Source organism: Labrus mixtus, chromosome 3 (assembly GCF_963584025.1).
Source record: "Labrus mixtus chromosome 3, fLabMix1.1, whole genome shotgun sequence".
Classification (NCBI taxonomy): Eukaryota; Metazoa; Chordata; class Actinopteri; order Labriformes; family Labridae; genus Labrus; species Labrus mixtus.
The window spans coordinates 29,327,499-29,349,885 of record NC_083614.1 but is presented as its reverse complement, the minus strand read 5'-3'; the positions used below and the strand labels follow the sequence as shown (position 1 = coordinate 29,349,885).

General features: G+C 43.9%; 1 protein-coding gene across 2 annotated transcripts in view; it reads right to left on the bottom strand.

Annotated features, from left to right (window-relative positions):
- syde2 (synapse defective 1, Rho GTPase, homolog 2 (C. elegans)) overlaps positions 1 to 15,840 on the bottom strand; it is a 52,613-nt gene extending 36,773 nt beyond the window's left edge. Inside the window, exons 1-3 of one of the 2 annotated variants that reach the window (XM_061034411.1) lie at positions 13,565 to 15,840; positions 3,052 to 3,353; positions 1,783 to 2,200 (exon numbers count right to left, since the gene is read on the bottom strand). In XM_061034411.1, the coding sequence (XP_060890394.1) occupies positions 1,783 to 2,200; positions 3,052 to 3,353; positions 13,565 to 15,566 (2,722 nt within the window). In that variant the 5' untranslated portion in view covers positions 15,567 to 15,840. The remainder of the gene's footprint in view (positions 1 to 1,782; positions 2,201 to 3,051; positions 3,354 to 13,564) is intronic. The other variant, XM_061034413.1, reaches the window with a different exon arrangement.
- Positions 15,841 to 22,387: the final 6,547 nt, after the last annotated feature.

Sequence of the window (22,387 nt, the reverse complement as noted above, 5' to 3'; positions counted from 1 at the left end):
GTCCTCCTCTTAAGTACATTAGTTTTTCATTTAAGCAAGACGGTTTCTTGACTTTTTTTTATCGTTTTGAAAGTCCGATTTCTTCCCCGTCTCGCGATAGATCTCAATGAATTGTGGTTTCGACTTTTCCGCCGTAGTAATTGCAGGATGAAAAAAACCTTCATTCCTGCAGCGGAACCATGCTTGTGAACACTAAAGCTTGCAGTATTAGATTTCAGTCTGCGTACACACAAACAGCCCAGCCTCGCTTTGTGCTCCTCCGTTGGAGAAATGGCTGTTGCGTGCCACAGAAAAGCGTTGTCAAAAGTTGTAATTATAGGCTCAGCTCGAGATGTGCCAATTGGTTGAAACTACCATGTTGCCACATCAGAGGGAACAAAAAAGTCGGAAGTTAGGAAGAAGCAGACCCGGGAGCTTATTAACAGACAGGGAGCCGTGTGCTGGCTGTCATCATTATGCCGTCGCTGTAGACTCAACTTGTCAACAGTTTCCGAGCACAAAAGCGAATAAAAGAAAAGGGACTTTATAGGGTACTAGACACGGTACTTAAAGCCATTTTACAAGCAATTATGTGTTTTATTTTGTGTCCACACACATCAGAAGTGCAGTTTTAATGAGAGTTTTGAAGACAAGAAGACGTTTATTCAACTAAAAGAAGCAGCAGAAGGTCACAGCCGTCTGTCTCTGTGAGCTGCAGTCAAAAAAAAAAAAAACTAAATGGATATTCTTCCCTGCGAGGGAATGCCATGGTCTGAATTCCTCCGGGTTAATGTCTGTTTGAGTTGAACTAATGAGGGACACTGATATGGAGTGATATGATTGGGCAGCTACAGCTTCTGTCCGCTCCAATCAAGCAGAACAAAACAACTAAAAAAACTGAGCTCTGAGTGCTACGACGTTTTAACGCCGGCAGGATATTGTTTTTCAGCTCGGCGGAAACCGAACCGAAACTTAACACTTGAGGTAATGAAATCCTCCAAGAGGCATTGATAGACATACTGAAATACAAGAGGTCAGGTGTGTGTGTAAGTGTTAAGATGTTGAGGATTGTTTTATCTGATCAGGTTGATCTGTAAACACGAGTGTTGAAATATTCACTGAATTATTATTGGATGACTTTTGATGAGGTTTCTAACTTTTATTGCACTTGTCCCAATCTTTTGTGTTATTATTATTTTTCTGGAATATTTAAAAATATAATTTACTTTTTGCCTCTTCATTACACCTTGTCCTGTATTTTGCTGTGTTGCAGATTTCTCTACCTCCTTTACATCTGCGCAGGTTCTCAGTCATCCTAGGTCACATTTGAAGCTTGATCCAAAGGCAACTGGACTCGGTCGAAGATCTTGAAGATGCCTTCGCCAGTTGCCTTCGGATCAAGCTTTTGAATTCACCTCCTTTATAACGTTCTTGATTGATTATTGTGTAAATGTAGGTTATGAGGAAAATCCACTAAAACGTTGTTAAAGCATTTTTGTAATTCACAGGAGAGAGTGGAGCTACAGGCAGCCAGGAATTACGTTCAGCTAAATAAGCCTCTTGATCCTTTTTAATTGGGAACAATTATTACAACAGCTGTAATTAGCGCCCAAGGTGTCAACAACCACAAAACTCAGCTCAGATTGACTGACTGAAAGACGAACGACGGACACTAAATGGCCCTGAGCATCGGCCTTAAAGATACCTGAGGGAGAGTGCATGAGGAAGTTTGGGGGAGCGGGGGCAGAAATTAGTAAAAGGAGAATGTGAGGAGATGCGTAGGTGTCTTTTTTTATGACTTACCTGTGGCTCTGCTGGTGGAAGGCCCCCCCTCCTCCTGTGGTTTGCACGCGAGCATCTGTCTGTGCAGATGTGATGCCTCTGTGGAATGTGCAGCGTTCCCCTGACTCCCATCCCCTGATCCTCCTCCTCCACCTCCGCAGAGGCTCTCCCCGAGCGCCTCCAGCCCGCCACCGCCGCAGCCTGCGCCGATCCCGAGGCTCCTGCCGCCGCGACCCGCATCCGCCCCTCTGCTGGGCCTCCTCTGTGGATCTACTCGAGGGGGGACCAGCAGCTGAACGGTGGCTCGGTGAGACGTGTCTTGTTCTTCGTCCTCGGGGATTGGGTTGTACCAGATCTCCCCTTCGTCGTCAGCGTCGTTCTCCTCGGCTGGATCCACGCTGCGAGAGTGAGGGGACGCCTTGGCCTGACTGACGTTGACCTAAATAAGGACAAGGGGCAACGTTTGTGGTGAAACTTTGAGGAAAAAGAAGAAAGTTCAAACAAACATCCATAGTTACTTTTTTTTTAAATAGACATTATGGGAAACAAGCTCACAACACTCTGTATGCTCAAAACAAAACTGGAGTCAGCAACCTCGTTAGAAGTGAAATAAACGTGTTGTGTTAAGTTTTACTGCATATTGTTGAAACTCTTTAGTAGTTCAGTGACCGAGTGACCGTTCCTCCCCAAATTTGAGGTAACGACTGAAACTACAAATGATGCCAGCTTCATCTTTTATCAACCTAAATGGAGGGATTTAAATGTTCATTTTGACTGATTAAGTTGTGGTTAAAAAACAGGTTTGTTTCCCATATGTAGCAGTTTTGTCCTTGTCCAGAAGTAGAAGGGTATGTTTTTGTAGAAACCCCAGTTGAGTGGCATCTTTTGTACATTTAAAATTTGACAATTCTTTAAAGATTATCTTGAACTAAGTAGATTTGCATTTCCCAACCAATCGTGTCCCTGGGGAAGCTTTACTGTAGTTTGACTTCTTCCAGTTTTAGTCTTCTTCTAGTAGTTTCTCCCAGCAAAGCAAATTAGCTTGGCGTTAAAACAGGAAATGGGGGAAGAAGCGAACCTGGCAACCTCCAAAGGTCTTAAAATCGACCTAGCTAACACACATCTACCTGTTACATCTTGTTTGTTAACTGGACAATCTGTGATTTTAAATGGAAACACTGGACATTAATCAGCACTGTAAAACTACATCTTGTACATTTTTAACTTCCTTTTAAGACGGATGTAACAAGATATATTCCCAAAAACTGAGACTGAGGCATCATGGCCAACCTGAGGCAGGTGCAGGCGGACCGGCCGTGCTGTGTTCCCCCCTGAGGGCCTCAGATGGTCTGGAGAAGGACTGGGAGGAGGTGGCGGCTGATAGGAGCCCTGGACGCCCTCCTCCTCAGCTCCCAGCATTCCCTGCTGCTCATCCTTGGCGCAGTGATTCCTCCCGAGGGAGCTCTGCTGCAGCCAGTTGCGTTTTTTGGAGACGGTGATGGTGGTGAGCGGAGGCCGCCATGATGGAGACTCGCAGGCCCGGCCCACCTCCCTGCCATTGGCACAGGGGATCTGTAGAGTCTCAATGAAAGCTGGGGTGAGCGATGGGAGGAGAGAGAGAGTGTGAGAGTTACTACTTCATGCCAGTAGACATAAAAAAAAAAAAGAAATCATTTGGTTGGAATAAAAAAAGACACTAATTATCACTTTGATGTTAATTTCAGCAATTATTGACTGAAGTAAGTTTAATCTATTCATGTCCTGCCAAGTTGGAGAAAACATCTGTATCAAGAAAAGAGCAGGTGGGAAACACTGAAAGATGCCTCTAGGTTTTATAGCATTTTCTTCCTTTTCTTCTTCTCTGAAATCCACCTCTTTGCTTTGCCTCAATGTATCGTGGTTTGATTCTTAACTTTTGGATGAACTATTGTCATTCCGTTTTTATGACCGGAGTCAAACTTTCAATCACACCACCACAAAATCCCCCCCCTCCCTCCCCCACAGCACCTCCCCTCTTTTTCTCCTCAGTGACGCCTCGGGAATATGTGGGCTTTGAATTCGAAAGAGATCACAGGGAGATGGAGGGATAGAGTGCACATATCTTCCATTACAGTGGAAAAAAAAAAGAGCCAGAAACCGCTGGCGTTACAGCTGTGAAAATATAACAGAGAATAGTGTGTGTGTGTGTGTGTGTGTGTGCGTGTGTGTATGAGGGTGACAATAAGTGCAGCCAGTAGCAAAATATGTGAAGTGAAAAGGAAAAGTCAAAGAACTGGTTACGTGGTACTTTAATGTCCAAAAGAAAGCATTTAAAAGTCTCTGCTCAGCTTTAAAAGTGACCGTGGAATTAGTTTAACAAGAACATAAAAAGGCACTAAATCATTTGAGTTGATGAGCAGATGCATTGAGAGAAAAACAACCCCTGAGCGTATGTGTCGGTGTATGGTGTGAGGTGCTGAAGGCCGGGTCCTGCTCTAACTTGTACAGCAGGCTCGTGCAAAAAGACTGTTTTGATCCTCGGCAGCCCTCAGACGAGCCCCCCCCCCCCCCCCCCCCCCCTTCCCCCTCCCCTCCACATGCTATAATGACAACTTCTGCTCTCCTTTAGGAAATGCATTTTTTCATGCACGCCAGGCTGCATCCACAAAATTATAGAGCAGTGAAATATTTTCACTTTACTAAATCAAAATCAAACATCCAGAGTGACAATTAAAAACGTGTGAATGACTTGGAATAAACCACAAAAGGTTGTTTTTTTTTGTCTTTCTATTAATCCAAAGAAAAGAGAAGTGAAGTAAAGTATATCAAAAAAATCACATGGTTTGAATTACATAACTTGTACTCAGTCGATTTTGGACAAAGGTATTTTCTTTGCTTGGTTGCTTTTATTGACAAAGCCCTTGAAAGCGGCACAGGGCTCCGCTGGGGATTTACTTTCCCTGGAAGTCCACCAGCCTCTCCAAACAGCCTCCTTTCTTAAGTCCTGAGATCTACAAGGCCACTTTATCCACCAACTGCTGACTCTCAATAATTGCTTCCTTCTGTTAAAAAAAATCCAATATATACAACGTTTTCTCCCTCACACCACAACAAAACAAGCCTCGAACTGTATGTCTTCACTCACAATTCTTGACTTTTTCCCCACTTGGGAAATATGACAGGAATGATTCAAAGTGGGATGAAATTGCTTCTGTTGGAGACGCCGTTCCTCCGTGTTCCAGCTGGTTATATAAGACACTGCTGAGGATATAAAACAACTTTCAGAGGCGAGAGAAGAGGCCACTTTTAAGGTATTCTTAATATAAAAATTAGCTTAGAGGGGGGGAAAATGCAACGTAGACTTCTTTACGCAGACCTCCTCACTGCCTGGAATTCAAACAAATCCTTGAATATGAATTTTTTGCTGTTTTCAATTTAAGTCCGTTAGTTTTTGTTCTGCAAGAGTGTAGTTCGACTTGAGCTAGCAAAAAGTGTGTAAGCATTAGCCTGAAGTGGTTTTAGCGTGTGCCAAATTCTACCAGAGGCTGAAACATACAGCGAGTCTCTGGTACGACACTGAGTCCTGAGTTTATGTGTCAGCACAAGCCGACATGTTGTTATAATCTGCTATGGGTGGTTTGGAGCTGGCCTGGAAGTCTTTTTGACCCTTTAAACTCTGCCCACAAGTTTGTACTTAGATTTAAGTCGACACTCTGCAAAACATAACGTGGAGTAGATTACAAAGAGATACGTCAGATAATGTTAACTGTTCTTGAAGATGTAGGAAATAGGAACCTACTGCCAGCTTTGACGGTGTGTTAGCTAACAATACGACCCTTTAAGTAACCCTCTAGCCGCGTCATTTCTAGATGCTGTACTTAAAGGCTTTATATGCAATTTTTTTTGATCCAGCAGATGTCGCCCTTGAGCACCAGCATGAAACCAAAACAACCCGCGCTGCATTGTTGTGTTAGCATGCTAATGCTAGCGATCTTTATTATGCTCGTATCTTCACACTGCATGTAAATTTACCTGAAATGAGCGTGATCTAGAAACACAGTTAAGCAGTGAGTACAGTATGTTATTCTTCTTTTCTCTAGTCCCTCAATTAAACAACTTTTATACGAGAGGGGAGGAGTCGGCCGGCCGTCCGGGCGATGTAAACAAACTGAAGATAGGACTCTGAAAACTCTGAAAACATCACAGACAGTGGGACTCGGGTGTTACACCCATTGTAGACAGTCATGACTCACAGAGTTATTTTCAGAGGATATACTTGATTTCTATTATATTTAAGTGTGCACATATAAAGCCTTTAAGGTTTATTGTTTGAATGGATGGAAGTCAGTTGACTTATTATTTGCTTTGGGCCGATGGATGGGTGAAACAAAGAAGTCCTTCATTAAGGATGATGCGGTTTGATTTCTTTGGGGGGAAAATGAAATGTTGACGTCTTTTAAACAGTTGACTGCTTCTTATATCATGTAATGTACTTTATGGTAATGTACACACATTAGTAATGTCATGCACTGCATGACGGTAATGTGACGTATGTACGTTATGCAACTCCTAGTATTGAGCTGAACACCAACAATTATCTTTTTCCTCAAACTAACAAAGGTCTTTTGGTTTAAACTTAACCAAACTGTGACCCTTTAGCAACGTCACGTCCATTAGTCAGGAAAAACCTCAAAAGTCTGCTCGTTTTTTGTTTTTTTAAATCTATCTGGATGACCCTTGTTGGACAGCCCTTAGTGGACTGCTTTTATTCTGAAAATCTAACTGGATGTTTCATAAGTATCCTAGACCTGAGCATCCCAACCTGATGTTCTAGTGATGTGTTGATCATCATATTTGTTTTTTTCTTTTTGAGTTTTTTTTGCATTTCCCTGTTTTATTAGGACAGGTGAAGAGAGAGTAGGGATGACGTGCACCAAATGGTTTCAAACCAGCGGCCAGTGCATCGAGGACTGTGGCCTCTGTATATTGGGCTCCTGCTCTACCAGCTGAGCTCATCCAGCTCCCTGGATCGTTATGTTTTGAAGCTTTGGGGCACAGAATAGCGACTGTTTTCGGAGTGTTGGAAGCGCAAACTTGTTTTAATCTACTTGGGCTTCCGCCAGGGGAACTCAACACATCTTTTACAACAAGATGCATCAAATGAGCATTCACTGAAATGAAAAGAAGGAATTAAAGTCAAAGAGCAACAGAGACAGAAACTACAGATGGAAACTATGTTTGTTCTGTACAAAAGTCTCATGCTGCCACGCGGTTATAGCGGGGGAGAAAGGAAATCAATCATCCGGAGAAGAAATTCATTAAAGAACAAAATCCAAAACCGGAACCCTCTGCTGCCAAAGCTCAACCACGTAACGCACGACTTAAATCAAGGTGAGACGTTTGTGAGCATGGCGTTGTTGTCAGCACGCCACATCTTCTTTAAGGGGTCTTTCATAACGGGAAGAGGAAGCGTGTTCTGACACGAGCCGCATTCCAGACCACAGCTCCAGATTTACAGCCTCGCCGCGACTCCTTCCACTGTCGCAGAGGAGAAGAAGCAACGCGCACACACACACACACACACACACACACACACACACACACACACACACACACACACACACACACACAAAGCTACAGCAGGACAGCAGTTTCACTTAATGTACAGTATGAGATTTGAGCCATTTTTCCACTGGCGTTAAATATCAGACTGTTACCACTCTTTCCAGTCCTCTCAGCGTCTCACATCAGATCATTTATTTCCTGATCAGACGCAGAGTACAGAGGACTACAAGACCCGATCCATAGGTGGCAAAACTACAGGGAATATCATGCATTGGGGGGCGGCAGTGGATCAGTCTGTAGGGACTTGGGTTGGTCCCGATACGGACCATAATATGGAAGTTGGTCTGGATGCTGGAGAGTACTGTCAGGGTTCACCTCTCCTCCAAAAGGCTTCTTCAGTTCTAGACTATTTAGAATGATGAGTTTATATTTCTGTAAAGGAGCTGACACTGCTCGTCTCCCCGTGTGCAGCGATGGTATGAAGATGATGTGTTCAGGCCACGTTAAAGAGTCAGAAGGTAACAGATGGTCCTGTGCTCATAATACAAGGGTGCACGACGGTGTGAGAAAATAAAGTAAATGAGAGAGAGAGAGAGAGAGAGAGAGAGAAGGACGGGGAGGAGCGGTGTTGGTTTTTCTGAGGAATGCAAACTAAAAAAAACAAAACAAAGTAGTTTTCCTTGATGAGCTGGTGTGAACCTGTGCCTCGTTATCCTGACAGTAAACCCAATTATACTCCTGTCTTAATCTTCTGAATGACTGAATCTTTTTCTCCTCTAAGACAAAACTTGATCCACTTTCCCATACGCTCCTCTTTTATTTCTCGAGTTTCCTTTTCTCTCCTCTTTTCACAAGTGCTAAACACACACCAGCTACTTTCCTCCTTCAAGCAGACAACACTTTTGTTGTGTATACAGAGTGTCAGGGCTCCCCCCCCCCCCCCCGAATCTTTTTGCAGTGTGCCATACATTCCTGTTGACACCCATTCAAATGCTAATAAGGATCCTCAATGTAGATTTTTTTTTTTTTTTTTACACCAGAGCAGAGCTGAGATCGTCCAGGGTTTGCATCACATGTCAACACTCGCATCCCCCGCTGAGGCTTCCTGGCAGCGCTGTCTGCTAAACGCTAATATAACTTCCTCCTCAGTTTGTTGGCTTCAAACCCAAAAAAAAAGTCTTTTCAGGGTTTGCAGCTCTTTCAGGGAATCTTCTGTCTTGTCTCAATGTGTCAGCCCAATTGAGACAGTACAAAACTGATCAAAATGCTGAAAGAGGACTATGCAAGCTCAATTAAAAAAAAAAGACACATGGACTCTATGGTTTGACCCAATTTGATCGAAAAAAAAAACACTTACAAGTAAGACGAGTCATTGTGAGGCCCTTCAACAACAGTGTATTGTACAGCAGCTCCGGATAAAAACGCTGCCACCTAATAAACTCAATCCAGTTTGTTTTACTGATAATCAAACATGCAGAATTGCCAATCAAGCTGCAAACACCTTCATGTGACTCACATCTCATAAACCCAATGAACCATAATGCAGAGATCCTCCATAAATCTGTCCAAGTACAGACACACCAGACAAGACGAATTATTGGACCTCCACCATCAGCCTTGTGTGTGTGTGTGTGTGTGTGTGTGTGTGTGTGTGTGTGTGTGCGCGCGCGCGAAACAAAACACCTCTGCAGCTCAGTAACAAGGGATTTCTGGCACCCTCCGAACGCCACATCGTTCCGACATGACTTGACATCGCTCGAGGAGAATGATGTTACACCTGCACTCTCTGAATACTGCTAAGCAAGCAGGAATTCATGTGTTCGCTGTGTTCGTGTTAAGCAATGCTTCCTGTGACTAATGTGTTTCATGTTGGATGTGGTATTCTTGCCGGATTAGTTCATGTTAAGATGAGAAGACAAATCTGTCGTTTTGTGACAGTTCAATAAATACGAAGCATTAGCTGAAAAGGAGAGGGGGAAACGGCTAGCAAGGGTCTTTCAAGAGGGGCCCAAATCTGATTTCTGGCACCTGATGAGCTGATGGGTTACCACATTGTATTATGTTGAATTTGTTCTGAAAATGAAGATAAAAGGAAGTGGACACTCCGGAGAGTTTCGACATGACATAAAAAGAGCATCATGGAAGTGTCAGGTGAAGAAACACAGTCTGATGCTATGATGATAGTTTTTGTTTCTTTTTAAATCACTGCTCCTTGTAGTTCAACATATTCATTCTATTAACAGAAGAGCGGAGAACAAGGCGTCGGTAGCGTAGTTTTTAGTGAGTGCGCACCATGTAAGGAGGTTATAGTCCTCTAAGTGGTTGACCCAGGTTTGAATCCCACCTGTGGCTCCTTTCCCACACGTCATACCCCTCACTCTCTCTCCCCGATTTCAGACGCTATCCACTGTCCTATCTCTACAAATAAAGGAAGCAAAATCCCAATAATCTGAAAAAAAAAAAAAAAAGAGCAGAGAACAACATAAGAAAACATACTGAAGCAGTTTGTGACATGCACAGAGCACGCACCGATCACACCCTATACAGCCTTTGTTGTGCCTTCGGGGCGGCAGTAGCTCAGTCTGTAGGGACTTGGGTTGGGAACCGGAGGGTCGCCGGCTCAAGTCCCGGTGCGGACCAAAATATAGAAGTTGGTCTGGTAGCTGGAGAGGTGCCAGATCACCTCCTGAGCACTGCCGAGGTGCCCTTGAGCAAGGCACCGAACCCCCTCCCCACCATCAGCTCAGGAGCGCCCGCTGTGGGCCGCCCTCCATTAGTGCATGTCCATAGGATCCTGTTTCTGCATGTGTGTGTTCATGACTTACAGAGTGTAAAAACTGAAATTTCCCTTTGCGGGCATCAATAAAAGTAAATCTTAATCTTGTTTGTGTGCCGATCGCAGAATATAAACGTCATCATCCCTCCTACTTGCTCATGGTGAAGTGTCCTGAATATTTCCTACTGTGTCCTCACACTTCATGAGGAAAATAGACTAAAGGACTGGCAGGAAAGATCCCGGGTAAAGTCAGCGTGAAATATTCGGCTGTTTGCGTTCACACATGCAGCTCACCACAAAAATTTCAGGACGTTTCAGCATGTGTGAAAGCAACCTTGACAGTTTAATCTTCTTAAACTCTTTTAATGGCTGTTTTTGGGGAGACAGGAAAAGCAATATTACCATCCAACAGATCCGTTTTATAGTTTGAACCTCAGAAGAATGACAGAAATAAAATAAAAGCATCTGCCTTCCAGGTGTGGATTTCAGACTATCAGTTTCAGGTGTCTCTGGCTCGCTCTCAGTTTCAGCTTTGACTGACACACCACTCCTGAGTTCAGCTCTGGCCAAAAACATGATGCCTGTATGCTGCCTGCCTGCCTGCCGGCAACCCCAAACCTCTGCTGCAGAAAACAACACAACAAAACTATAAATCCTCCAGCAGCAAATACAAACATGCATGTCCACAGCCGAGATGTGAATATGCATGCTCATGTGCACAATATCCCCCACCTACACTCATATAGGGAGTGACACTCAGCTGGGAGATAATGGACATACTTTTTTTACACAGTAATTAAAGTACAAGTCAGCACAGGAATAAATTAGCTCCGCTCTAATCAAGCCAACGTCTTAGCCCTGTGACTTCATACTGAGGTTTAATTCCCGACTAATACTCAGGGGAGGAACAGGAAGTACTATTTTTAGACAGTCCAAAATGTAAGAATATTTGCATGAATTAAGAGCGAGAGCCATAAACTCTTTCAAGCAATTCACTGCGGCCTTTGAGAGCTTTGGCATTTCTTTTTTCTTTTTTTAATGGCTCTTTGTGGGGCGCTGAGAGGCCTCACAGGGGCAAGATAAGCCCAGGGGCTGACCTTAATAAATACTTAATCGCCCTTCATTTTGTTCATTCATGGCAAGGAATTAAGAGACACAACGCAAACAAGTTAAACAACAGGAATGGCATCCTAAATATTCAATCGCGAGTCTCTTTAAAATGCAGGTTACCATGGAGCTGTCCAGGGCAAACGACTGGGGAGGACGGCAACATGACAGCCCAACCCCCCCCCCCCCCCCCCCTGGTACACACATTCAGAAACACACACACACAAACACACAGAGAGAGACTGCAGTGGCTTCTCTCCTGCTTTGGATTCCTCTGGCCACAGCTGTGGAAAAGTTCAGTGGGGACAGAGAAGGGAAAGCTGGGCAAAATGGGGAAAAATTGAAGAATCATGGAGGGGAAAAAAAAAAAAACCCTTTGGAAACTTATACCAAGAAGAGTCCTGTCTTCATTTTTAACAAGAGGAAAGAGGAAGAGATGTAAAAAAAAAAAAAAAGTTGGAGGGTTATGAGCCAACAGAGGTTGGAAGTTAAACACAGAGGACCTTCCGCTCAGGAGATCACACTCTATTTCTAGCAGCGCCGCACGCTGACCGTCAACAACAGTCTGTGCACACGGCGTGTCATCTATTTACTCTGGGGAAACACGCCGGCAATCACTAACACATATAGAAACCGGAAAAGCAAACAGAGCTTTTACCGGTAGAGTTAAAAGCCTCTGCAACCAAATGTCAATATAAAGTTCTCCGTATTGACAGTTTCCGGTTGTTGTACAAGCTAACTGCTGTTTGCAGTCAATTCTGGTCAACATTGACAAAAAAAAACAAAAAAAAACACACACATTAAACCTTGAACTTAATTGACTTAAAATGTTATGTACTGTGGTAAACGTCAAGGCAGTGTGGTGCAAATAATCAATCGATGGGAATCGAATTGAAAGTGTGAACAACAAGTGAGGATATGGATCTTGTGGGTGAGATTATTTTGACAACTGTTCCTGAGGAAAAAGCATCTTGAAACTGCTTCTATCATAAAACCAAAAAGGCCAAAACCCAAATAGTCTTCATCAACTTCAAATAAATAAAAAGAATGACAAAGAAAAGCAAATAGTCACATGAAAGAAGCTGGGACCAGAATGTTTTTGCTTAAAAAATGTCTTATGTGCGACATTTTACACATAAATACAGCAGAGTATCCTGAGAGTCCTGCCAGCTGTATTGTTGTCAGAGCTGTGTTTACATGGACGGGACAGCCTTTAGTTTAAAGCTGTTTCAGTAAAGGACTATAGAGAAAAGAAGAATAACATACTCACTGCTTATTTGGATATCATGTAAGTGTGTTTAGATCACAGTCATTCTGTGTCAATTTATGTTCAATATGAAGCTCTGAGTTAACCAGAGTGTGCTAACATTAGCCTGCTAACACAACAATGCAGACCAAAGGCAATTGCAGCTCCAGCAAAGGACAATTTTGTCTGCCGCTTGCACTTAATGGTGCTTAATTATGGTGCGTTCTCATACATAACTCCTTCGTGTGAATGCAAGTGGAGAGTGGTTGGAGGTGTGCCGCTGGAGGAGAGCTTCAGAATAGCGGAGCGGCGCCAAAAAGCAGTTATAATGCTGGTGCTCAAGGGCGACATCTACTGGATCAAAAAGTTGCACGTTCTTCCTTTGCAGCAGAAGTTTCAGGCTCACTCTTTAACTTTAAATTCCTGATGGTTTAATACATTTTTATAGCTTTTAAAGAGGCATCATTATTAATTTAAGTCTGTTTCATTATCAGCTTAAAAACTCCTCACAGGAGCTTTAACTTCTCCTGAATGTTACGTTTCTTTCATTCATTTGCTTTTTTAACACCTAAACAACTTCCCTTGTTTCTTTCAGTGATTTCATGATACAGATGTTTTCCTGTTTTGCACCTCAATACAAACAGATCTTAAAAAGCACAATCAGAAAAATCATTGAACATTTCAGCTTAATCAAAGCTCATTCACACACAAACACACAAACAAACACACAAACACACAAACCCACCACCACCACCAACAACAACAACAACAACACCATGAAACCCACCACCGCAGCTATCAGAGAGAGTGAGTTAGTTGTTACTGAACTGTGAGTGATCCGACCTACGGCCTGATGTGCTAGTGTTAAAATGCACCTAAATTAGTGTGAAGGAACAGAGCCCGCCACCGGCTTGAAAAAGGAAAAGCAAAGAGGTCTGAGGAGTCTCGTCCCTTTGCTTTGCATCCAGAAGAGGACGAGTGCAGGGTGGACCGCCAACCAGACGGAGTTTACTACGATCGGAGGAGGATGACAACAATCAAGACGGGAGGAAGAAGGGGTGACAGGTCTTTTGATTTTTTTTTTAGAGGATCCACGGGAGTTGAGGCCCGACTCCGTGTGGCCTTCCTACCTGGGTGCTGCTGCTGCTGCTGTTGCCTCGGCCTCTCGGTGGTCGTAGGCGACTTTGCCTTGACAGGTTTGACCCCGGGACCCTGACTTTGCCTCCCTCCGCGGGGCGACGACGAGCCCTCGATCCGCTGCTTCATCTCCGAGGACAGCAGCCGGCCCTTGTGCATCCACTCCTGCATCTTGTTGACGGTGACCCCGGGCCCCTTGTTGGCAGAGTTGGCCCCCCGAGCTCGGACTTCCTGCTTGCTGTCCAGACCCTGATTGCTGTCCGAAGATCCCGTGAGGCTGTTGGCCGAGCCGCTGCTCTCGTTGAGCGGCCCCCCGCGGTCTTCATCGCCTCCCGGGTCTTGCAGCAGCTCGTCGCTGCTGATGGCGCTGTAAAGCCCCTGAGGTTCTGACCGCTCGCTCACTCCTGCAACTTCCTTTTTCTCCGTGGCCCCTGCTTCATATCTACTTTCTGGAGTATCATTACAAAGCGAGGGCCCACCTGAATACCTGATGGCTCTGTCACTAGCAGAGCGAGCTAACATTGGTCTTTTCTTAGACAAGGACAGGTTCAACATGCTTTTACTATTCGGCCTGCGTTTGAGGCCTGACTCCAGGTTCCTGCTCAGGCAGAGCAGCAGCGAGTCGGTGTCGGACACTTGCTGGGGGCTGTGGTCTCCCCCTGACGACCAGGAGTCGCTGTCCATGTTTTTGGCAGACAACCTGGAGCACAAACTATCCCTGGAGTGGCTGCTACAAGAGGAGGTGGCCTGCAGCTGCTCAGTTAAAGCGCCGCTCATCTGCTGGACATCCAGGTTGATGTCATTCATGGCGTTGATGAGAAGGTAATACGCTTCTTTCAGCTGGTTTCTAAGCCTGTCTGTTTCCCGGGCGCTGTGACTCTCATCTTTCTCCTGACCCGGTGGCTCTGTAGCCTCTGCTCTGTCACTTTTTGCTCTGATGGTTTCATAAAAAGGCAGGATTTCATTATCATAGTAATCGTCATCCTCGCTGTCCAAAGTGTACCTGAGGGAGGCCTCTGTGGCGCACAGTGACGCCACGTTAATGTCGCAGATTTCTAACTCTGTGGGGAAGAAAGTCGGGCTCTGCACACTACCTGTAGTAGGCCCTCTATTCCCCCCTGAATACTCGGGCCCGTAGCTCTCAACATCCCTGATTAACATTCTTTCTTCCGCGTTCCCGGACGCACACTTCGGGTGGATTGGCGCCGCGCAAACCGGCGAGTTTGTCTCCAAAGTTTGGTCGTTGTCACAAGTCCAGTTTGCGTTGCATTCATCGACAGCCACTACAGTCCCTGCCGTTTGCCCCGCGTGTCCCTTCCTGTCCCCCGGCTCTGTCCCTGCGGTTGCAACGCGTCCCTCTGCTGGTTTACTACTCGCCAAGGTTTGCGCTTCTGCCCTCGCTCGATGCGTAACGTGATTCGAATTGTCCCCAAACCCGATTGAGTCACTGCACTGCCGCTGCGCCGTGATGAAGTGTTTTCTCTGGACATGCGGTCCCCCAAGCGGGACCCCGGTCGATAACGTGATTTTGCCACCGGCTCTTGGCCCCCTGTGACTCCTGCCGTGTCCCTGCCCGGGCTCATGTCCCCCGAACTGCACGCCTCTTTGAAGTGCGACCCCCAGGAGCTCCTCATTAACCCGAACCCTGACCCCGCCGCTTCGCTCCTGGGGACGCGCGCTGGCCGACCCCGACCCCGACTCCAGCCGGCTCTCCCGGACTACCACAACCCCCCCTGTCTGCACAATCGCCCCGTCAACATAATTCTCGTACGTACTCATTCTCTCTGTCGTGCAATCCAGCCCTGCGAGCAAAACTACCGGGCGAGCCTCGTCGGAGTCTCGCTGCGTTTGCAAAACTTTTTCTTTACCTTCTCGGCCCCCATTCGCCGCAGAAGAAGCAGCAGCAGAGCCGTATCCACCGCCGACAGTCGCTCCTTTCTTGGATTTCTTCCCCCGGAGTTTCGCTAGTAAAGTCCTCCGCAGAGGATCAGCCATTCCTTTCCTTTGCCCCCCTTAGAAATTCCCCCCCTGGATTCTTTCAGCACGCTGGCTCCAGACGGAAGGGGCCGAGTGGGTTCTCCTCGCTCGCCGCGGTCAAAGCTCGCCGGGCGGACGGGCTCCTCTCCATTCTCCGCTGTCACCTCCGCTCTGTCGCCTCACTCACTCCTGGATCACTCTGCGTGACTGCACCACCTCTCTCCCTCCTCTCTCTCTCTCTCTCTCTCTCTCTCTCTGCTCCATACACACAAACACGCACACACACTTTGCCTCCCTCCCTCCCTCTCTCTCGCTCTCTCTCTCTCTAGCGCCTCACCTCACCTTCTCCTCGTGTTTGCAGCTCAGATATTTAGAATTTTTGTTCTTGGCTCAAAGTTCAGCGACCATGTGCATGAATTATTCAGAGAAAACTTGCATGGAAGCAACTTTAAAACTACATAAATACAAATTGAATAGGCCTATATGCTACACAGCATTTGTATGGCTAATAAACAATGACTTTAAAAAGTGTTTTATTACATTAAAAGCCTAATGGTTCATAGGCTCTTATAACCTGTTTTCTCGAGTCTTTAAAGGCTTTATATGCGATTCCAGATAGATTAAAAAAACAAAAAACGAGCAGACTTTTGAGGTTTTTCCTGACTAATGGACATGACGTTGCTAAAGGGTCACAGTTTGGTTAAGTTTAAACCAAAAGACCTTTGTTAGTTTGAGGAAAAAGAGAATTGTTTGTGTTCAGCTCAATACTAGGAGTTGCACAACGTACATACGTCACATTACCGTCATGCAGTGCATGGCATTACTAATGTGTGTACATTACCATAAAGTACATTACATGATATAAGAAGCAGTCAACTGTTTAAAAGACGTCAACATTTCATTTTCCCCCCAAAGAAATCAAACCGCATCATCCTTAATGAAGGACTTCTTTGTTTCACCCATCCATCGGCCCAAAGCAAATAATAAGTCAACTGACTTCCATCCATTCAAACAATAAACCTTAAAGTCTTTATATGTGATTTTTCACACTTAAATATAATAGAAATCAAGTCTATCCTCTGAAAATAACTCTGTGAGTCATGACTGTCTACAATGGGTGTAACACCTGAGTCCCACTGTCTGTGATGTTTTCAGAGTTTTCAGAGTCCTATCTTCACTTTGTTTACATCGCCCGGACGGCCGGCTGACTCCTCCCCTCGCGAATAAAAGTTGTTTAATTGAGGGACTAGAGAAAAGAAGAATAACATACTGTACTCACTGCTTAACTGTGTTTCTAGATCACGCTCATTTCAGGTAAATTTACATGCAGTGTGAAGATACGAGCATAATAAAGATCGCTAGCATTAGCATGCTAACACAACAATGCACCGCGAGTTGTTTTGGTTTCATGCTGGTGCTCAAGGGCGACATCTGCTGGATCAAAAAAATATAAAGCATATAAAGCCTTAATATTCAAAAACAGGTCCTTCAATGACTTTATAAAGTAGCCCAACCAGGCTAATTAGGCCTAGCTCTTTGCTAACATACTGAATTGGTGATCTAATATGTTGATTTACGTCTGATCAATCTGTTAATTAACATTGCTGTAAGCCATGCAATTGTTGAAAGTTAAGTTTGCAATTTCCAAGCAATTAAAGGTTAACAGTGCCTTTTTATTATATCACAAAAAAACTTGTTTTTTTTTAACCTAAAAGTGTAGCCTAACGCTAGAGCAATGTTAGCATATCTTGGTTGTATGCTAATGCAATATTTTTAATGATAGCTTAACGGTTATCAAATATGTTTTTTTTTAAATTATCTGTTGTCTTTTCAATTGCAGGTCAATAGGGAAGATGTGATCAAATAAAATTAATTCAATTCCCCTATTCTTGGGCGACTTGCTGTGCAATTTTCAACCTGGTATAGTCCTTTAGGTTTGTGACAGCATTTGATCTCAATGCTCTGAAACTGATACCAGAGAGAAACGGGCCCCAACACAGGGTCAATTCCCAGGATTGAGAAGGTAATTTAAGATTTTGATGATGAAAAACGTCTGTATTGAAATCCCATACTCATCCCTGAAATGTGAATTAATTTCTCTATAGAGAAAGTGAGCCAGCGAGCCAGGACTCCAAATGACCACCTTCACTAGTTAGCTGTGAAAGCATTTCAGCAAACAACAGGAAAAAACAGCATCACATCTGGGGGGGGGGGGGGGGGGGGGGGGATGAGCTTTTACTCCTCTGCAGAGAAGAAGCGGAGAGAAATGTAAGTCTCAGCAAGAAACCGCGAGAAGGACGGTGATAACCTCGCAGCCCCTGAATCATCTCGTAGCCTTTACAAATGAGCAGGATCGTGTGCGCCACGGGGGAATGTGTCTTTTTTAAAGTTTCATCTTCATCATTATGCGCACAGGCAGCACCGGCCTTAAAAGTACGACCTGGGCCACATGATGGATCATAGCTGATTAACAGACTGACACTTTTATCTGAAGTGTATCTTGAGTAATCCTCTCGTCTTTGACCTTGAGGCTAACCCCCCTGTCTCCCGCTCGCAGCGTCGCCCCAAAACGTTTGAAAAGGATTGAAACGTACTTCACTTGAACCTGAAGCCATTTGTTTGCTGTTGCCTCCACTTGGAATGTGCGAGAGGATGAGCTGCTGAAAAGCTGCAGTGGGTGTGAGAGCTGCACATGCGCCCTCTGCCTCTCTTTAAAAACACACACACACTCTCTGACTTCATTGTAACTCTCCTGGCATATCTGTGTGCATCTCTTTTCTTAGGTACAACCCATGATTGAGGGCATTTATTGTCAGAGCCATTCATCCACAGGGCCCCACATCTACCCTCCCTCTTCACCACCACCCTCAGTAAAACATGATAAGCATCTGTTGTTGCTCTGCAGGAGCCGTGTAGGCACTGACGCCTCGCTCTGCCTACACATCTGACTGACTAGACCCTGTCTGGGCAGTTATTTACAGGTCAAAACCTGCAGGCTGCATCGTGTGTGTGTTTTTTCGTGTGCCGAAGAGAAAAACAGAGAGAGGAGAGGAGTGGGTGTCGGGGGGAAAAGAGGCTATACTATACGTGCATCTGGAGAGGACACAAACATTTGGTACCAGACGGAAGTGTCGCAACTGCTCAACGCATTCACTGCAGGGCATGAGCACCCGTCTGTTTGAAAAATAACAACTATTAGGGCAATTTTCATGCTGCAAATGTCTGGCATTCCTGAAAATGTGATCTTGCCTTGTGATAGGACCTGAGCACTAGAAGCTGTGATGAAGGCTATACAGTATGTATGTATGGCAATAGACAAGTAGGTTGTATAACAGGAGGTGATTGTTAATAAATGAGCACATTCATCCATGTGATATATACTTGAGTAGTGCTTCATCTGTGATATATACTTGAGTAGTGCTTTATCTGTGTTACTGTTTGCTTTGAAAGGTGTCAGAAGGAAATCATTTGCGTCACAATTCCCTTAAACCCAAATCTTAATATTGAAATCATTTCTTTTGTTTCTTAAAAAAAAAGGTTTTCCCCTTGACTTGAGAAATTAAAACATGACATTTTGGGGGAAAATAGGGAATATGATCACCTCTTTTTGGTTAAGCACTGTAAAAATGTAAATAACAGTGAATAAGTGAATAATCCCATTTCAGAATCCATAATTAGAGTATTTCTTGTGTTGGCTCATAAATGAACTTTAACTTTAAATGGACTATTGAAATAATTACTAATGGATTGAATGTTGTTTTATTTTTCCAATGATTTAGTTATTGGGATATTGTATCAGCTGTGTAAACAAAGACTTTGAGATATGCTTTGTGAGTTTATTAAACATTTATTTTATGACTTTGTTTTTGTCCACAGGGAAAGAGCAAATGAAGTGGCATCATTCTAAAAATGCAGGATGTAAGCAAGCTAGCAAAAAGTTAGGAATAATGCTAAATCACATCAGTAGTCAATCAATATAAATATGTGGGTTTTTTACAGATTGTGCTGATAGGGGATCTGTATGCAATGTACAACTTCTTACATAGTATTTTACTTTAGGGTTGTTACTTGTTTGTACACTTTGACCTCAGCTTTCTCTGACCTTGATAAAGCCTTCCTCCAGACACATGCTTACACATGCTGCGTCAGTGTCTGCACACTACAAAGCCAAAGTGGACTGAATGAGATAGCAAAACATACATGCAATGAGTTAACTAAGCTTTAAATTCATGCAAAATAAGCACTTGTCCGGAGTTGCTCTGCATGCTGACTCAACAGCAGGAAAAAAAAATGAGGAAGTATTATTCCCTTTTCTCCCCCCCCCCCCCCCCTCAGTCACTTGTGCCTTTTGTGAACGTAGTGGCAGAACATCTGCTTAGCTGGCCCCCTCTTTCAGATGGCCCGACCGGAGAGTGTTTGAGGAGGAAACTTGTGTGTGTGTGCGCATGTGTGACAGAGAATGAAAAGTAAAGGGAGAGTTTGTCTGTGTGTGAGGTGCACGTTTGTGTGTGTGTGTGTGTGTGTGTGTGTGTGCATGTGAGTGTTGTTGGGATGCAGCAGGGCTCCGCAGCTGTTGGGGCTCTCCTCCTGATGGCTGCTCATTGTTCTCTCCCTCTGTGTCTCCGGCTCCCTCTCGCTCTGTGTCCCGGCTGGTTTATGGGCCTTCCCCTTTTCTCAGCGCACACCGCAACTAAATTTATGTCCCGGGACACCAAGCCTTTCTCAGGGTATAAATTAGGCTGGATGATCCCTGTCAGAGCCGCGTTGCCAAGTGCCTGCAGCTTTACGTACCAGAGAATTACATTATTGTCATAGCCATTTACTTTTTTTTATTTTACTACTGCAGACAAAAAAGGAACTTTTATTTTGCTTCATCACATTGCAAAGGCAGTGTGTTGTCAGAGTTTTGGATTTGTAAGTTGAGACGGAACTAGTCATCCTTAAAGCTTTGAACTAGAGGTCTTTATTGTTTCTTTTTTGGCAAATTTGAACATTTCCATAGATTGGGAACTTCTTTGGATATACTTCCATACTGGTCTTCTGGAAAAATCCTAATAAATGTGTCTCAAATGCAAAATGCCAAGAAAAGTATGTCTCTGGGAGCTGGTAGGGTAGTGGTTAGTGCATGTGCGCCATGTATGGATGTGTGTAGTCCTCCAAGCTGCCTGGTTTGAATCCAACCTCTGAATCCTTTCCAACATGTCAATCCCAACACTCTCTGATTTTCAGTGTCCTATCTCTAAATAAAGGCGTTAAAAGCCCTAAAATGAACCTTGAAAAACGAGAAAGTATGTTTGCCCATACCTAATTGTATTTTGGAATAAAAGAAAACATGTTTTTTTAACAACTTTGGCCAACAATCCTCTGGACAGCAGTAAAACATCAAATGGGCAAACGAGGTGAATTGTGCTTTCTGTAACTGATGAAAATATCTCAAGAAATTATTAAAAATTTGAACAGCAACCCAGTTCCCTTCTTACAATCAAAACAAGTTAGAGGGCAAAATAACATGAACATTTTGCATTTATGTAACGAGTTTGCCTGTGGAGAAATGCGTTTGCCGGTTTTCAAAACTAGGCATGTTCTCTGTGAAATATTTGACACATTTTCATACCGGTGTGTGTCTGAATTGCTGAAAAATTGCTTATCTTATTGTGTCTATTTTGATCAATTTAGAGGAAATATTTGATCTCATATTGGTATAGATCTCTAGGTGTGAGAGTATAAAGAGTAAAGAAGTAAAAACTTCGTTTTTGCATTACATGGGTTTTAATTTTGCCCTTTATTGTAACTCAGATGCATCAATTTTTCAGAAATATTCAAATTTTTTATGAAGGAGGATTATGTCCAATTGTATGCATACTGTATCTTATGTTTGTACTTACCGATGGCAGCTGCCATAAGGTTGTTTTTAAATAGAAAAAGTATGCAATGATAAACACAGAGATGATTTTTCAGGTTGGAGAAGACGTTCAGACGGGAATAAGGAACATATAAAGCTCGTCCAGGTTGCATTAGCATGAGATGATTAATAGGAAACAAACACACAACCTGCACATGATATCAGAGTACAATAAAAGGAGTGTGAACAAACATCATTGCCTCATGTTCAGAGCTCAGATAAGCTCTTATCTCATTAGGTATAAACCTGACTGAGACAGGAGGGACGTTAACCTAAATACTCTGTGTGCTCGTGTTGGCTAAACATCTGTCAAATGAAAGCAACAAATGCCAAAAAAAAGGCCGTCCTAGCTGTAACATCTGGAATAAAGTGTTCCTTCGAAGCAGAAACAGTGACTCATGGAAGCTCAAATGAGCGGTCTAAGTCAGGAAAATGATATTTCATTCATTCTTGGTTTCTGTGGGATTTTCAGACTCCATTCTGCAGTCACTCTCTGCATATCTCACTAACGCTACAGTCTCAAACGCTCTTTGAATCACGCCGTAAAAAGATAGAGGAAAAATCTCACTGAGCTAAGGGTTAATGAGTCTAATCAGTCTTTATGAGGATAATACAAATATAATGGGACTGGGCCAATAGTTATTAACTATAATTACTGATTAATCTGTCATATCATTTCTCTTAACGACTTACTTTTATTGCTCTTGATGGTATCAATCAAGGAGAGGAGAAGTGATAACGACTCCTCAGACATTCCATGTTTTCCACTTGCTGAAGTAATAAAGTTGAGAGTAATGAATGCTGTGGCTCAGCCGGTGGAGTCGCTCGTCTCTTAACCTGAAGGTAGGGGGGTTCGATCCCCAGCTCCTGCTGCTACATGTCCGATGCGTCCTTGGGCAAGACACTTAACCCAAAGTTAAGTGCCCGGTGTGTGAAT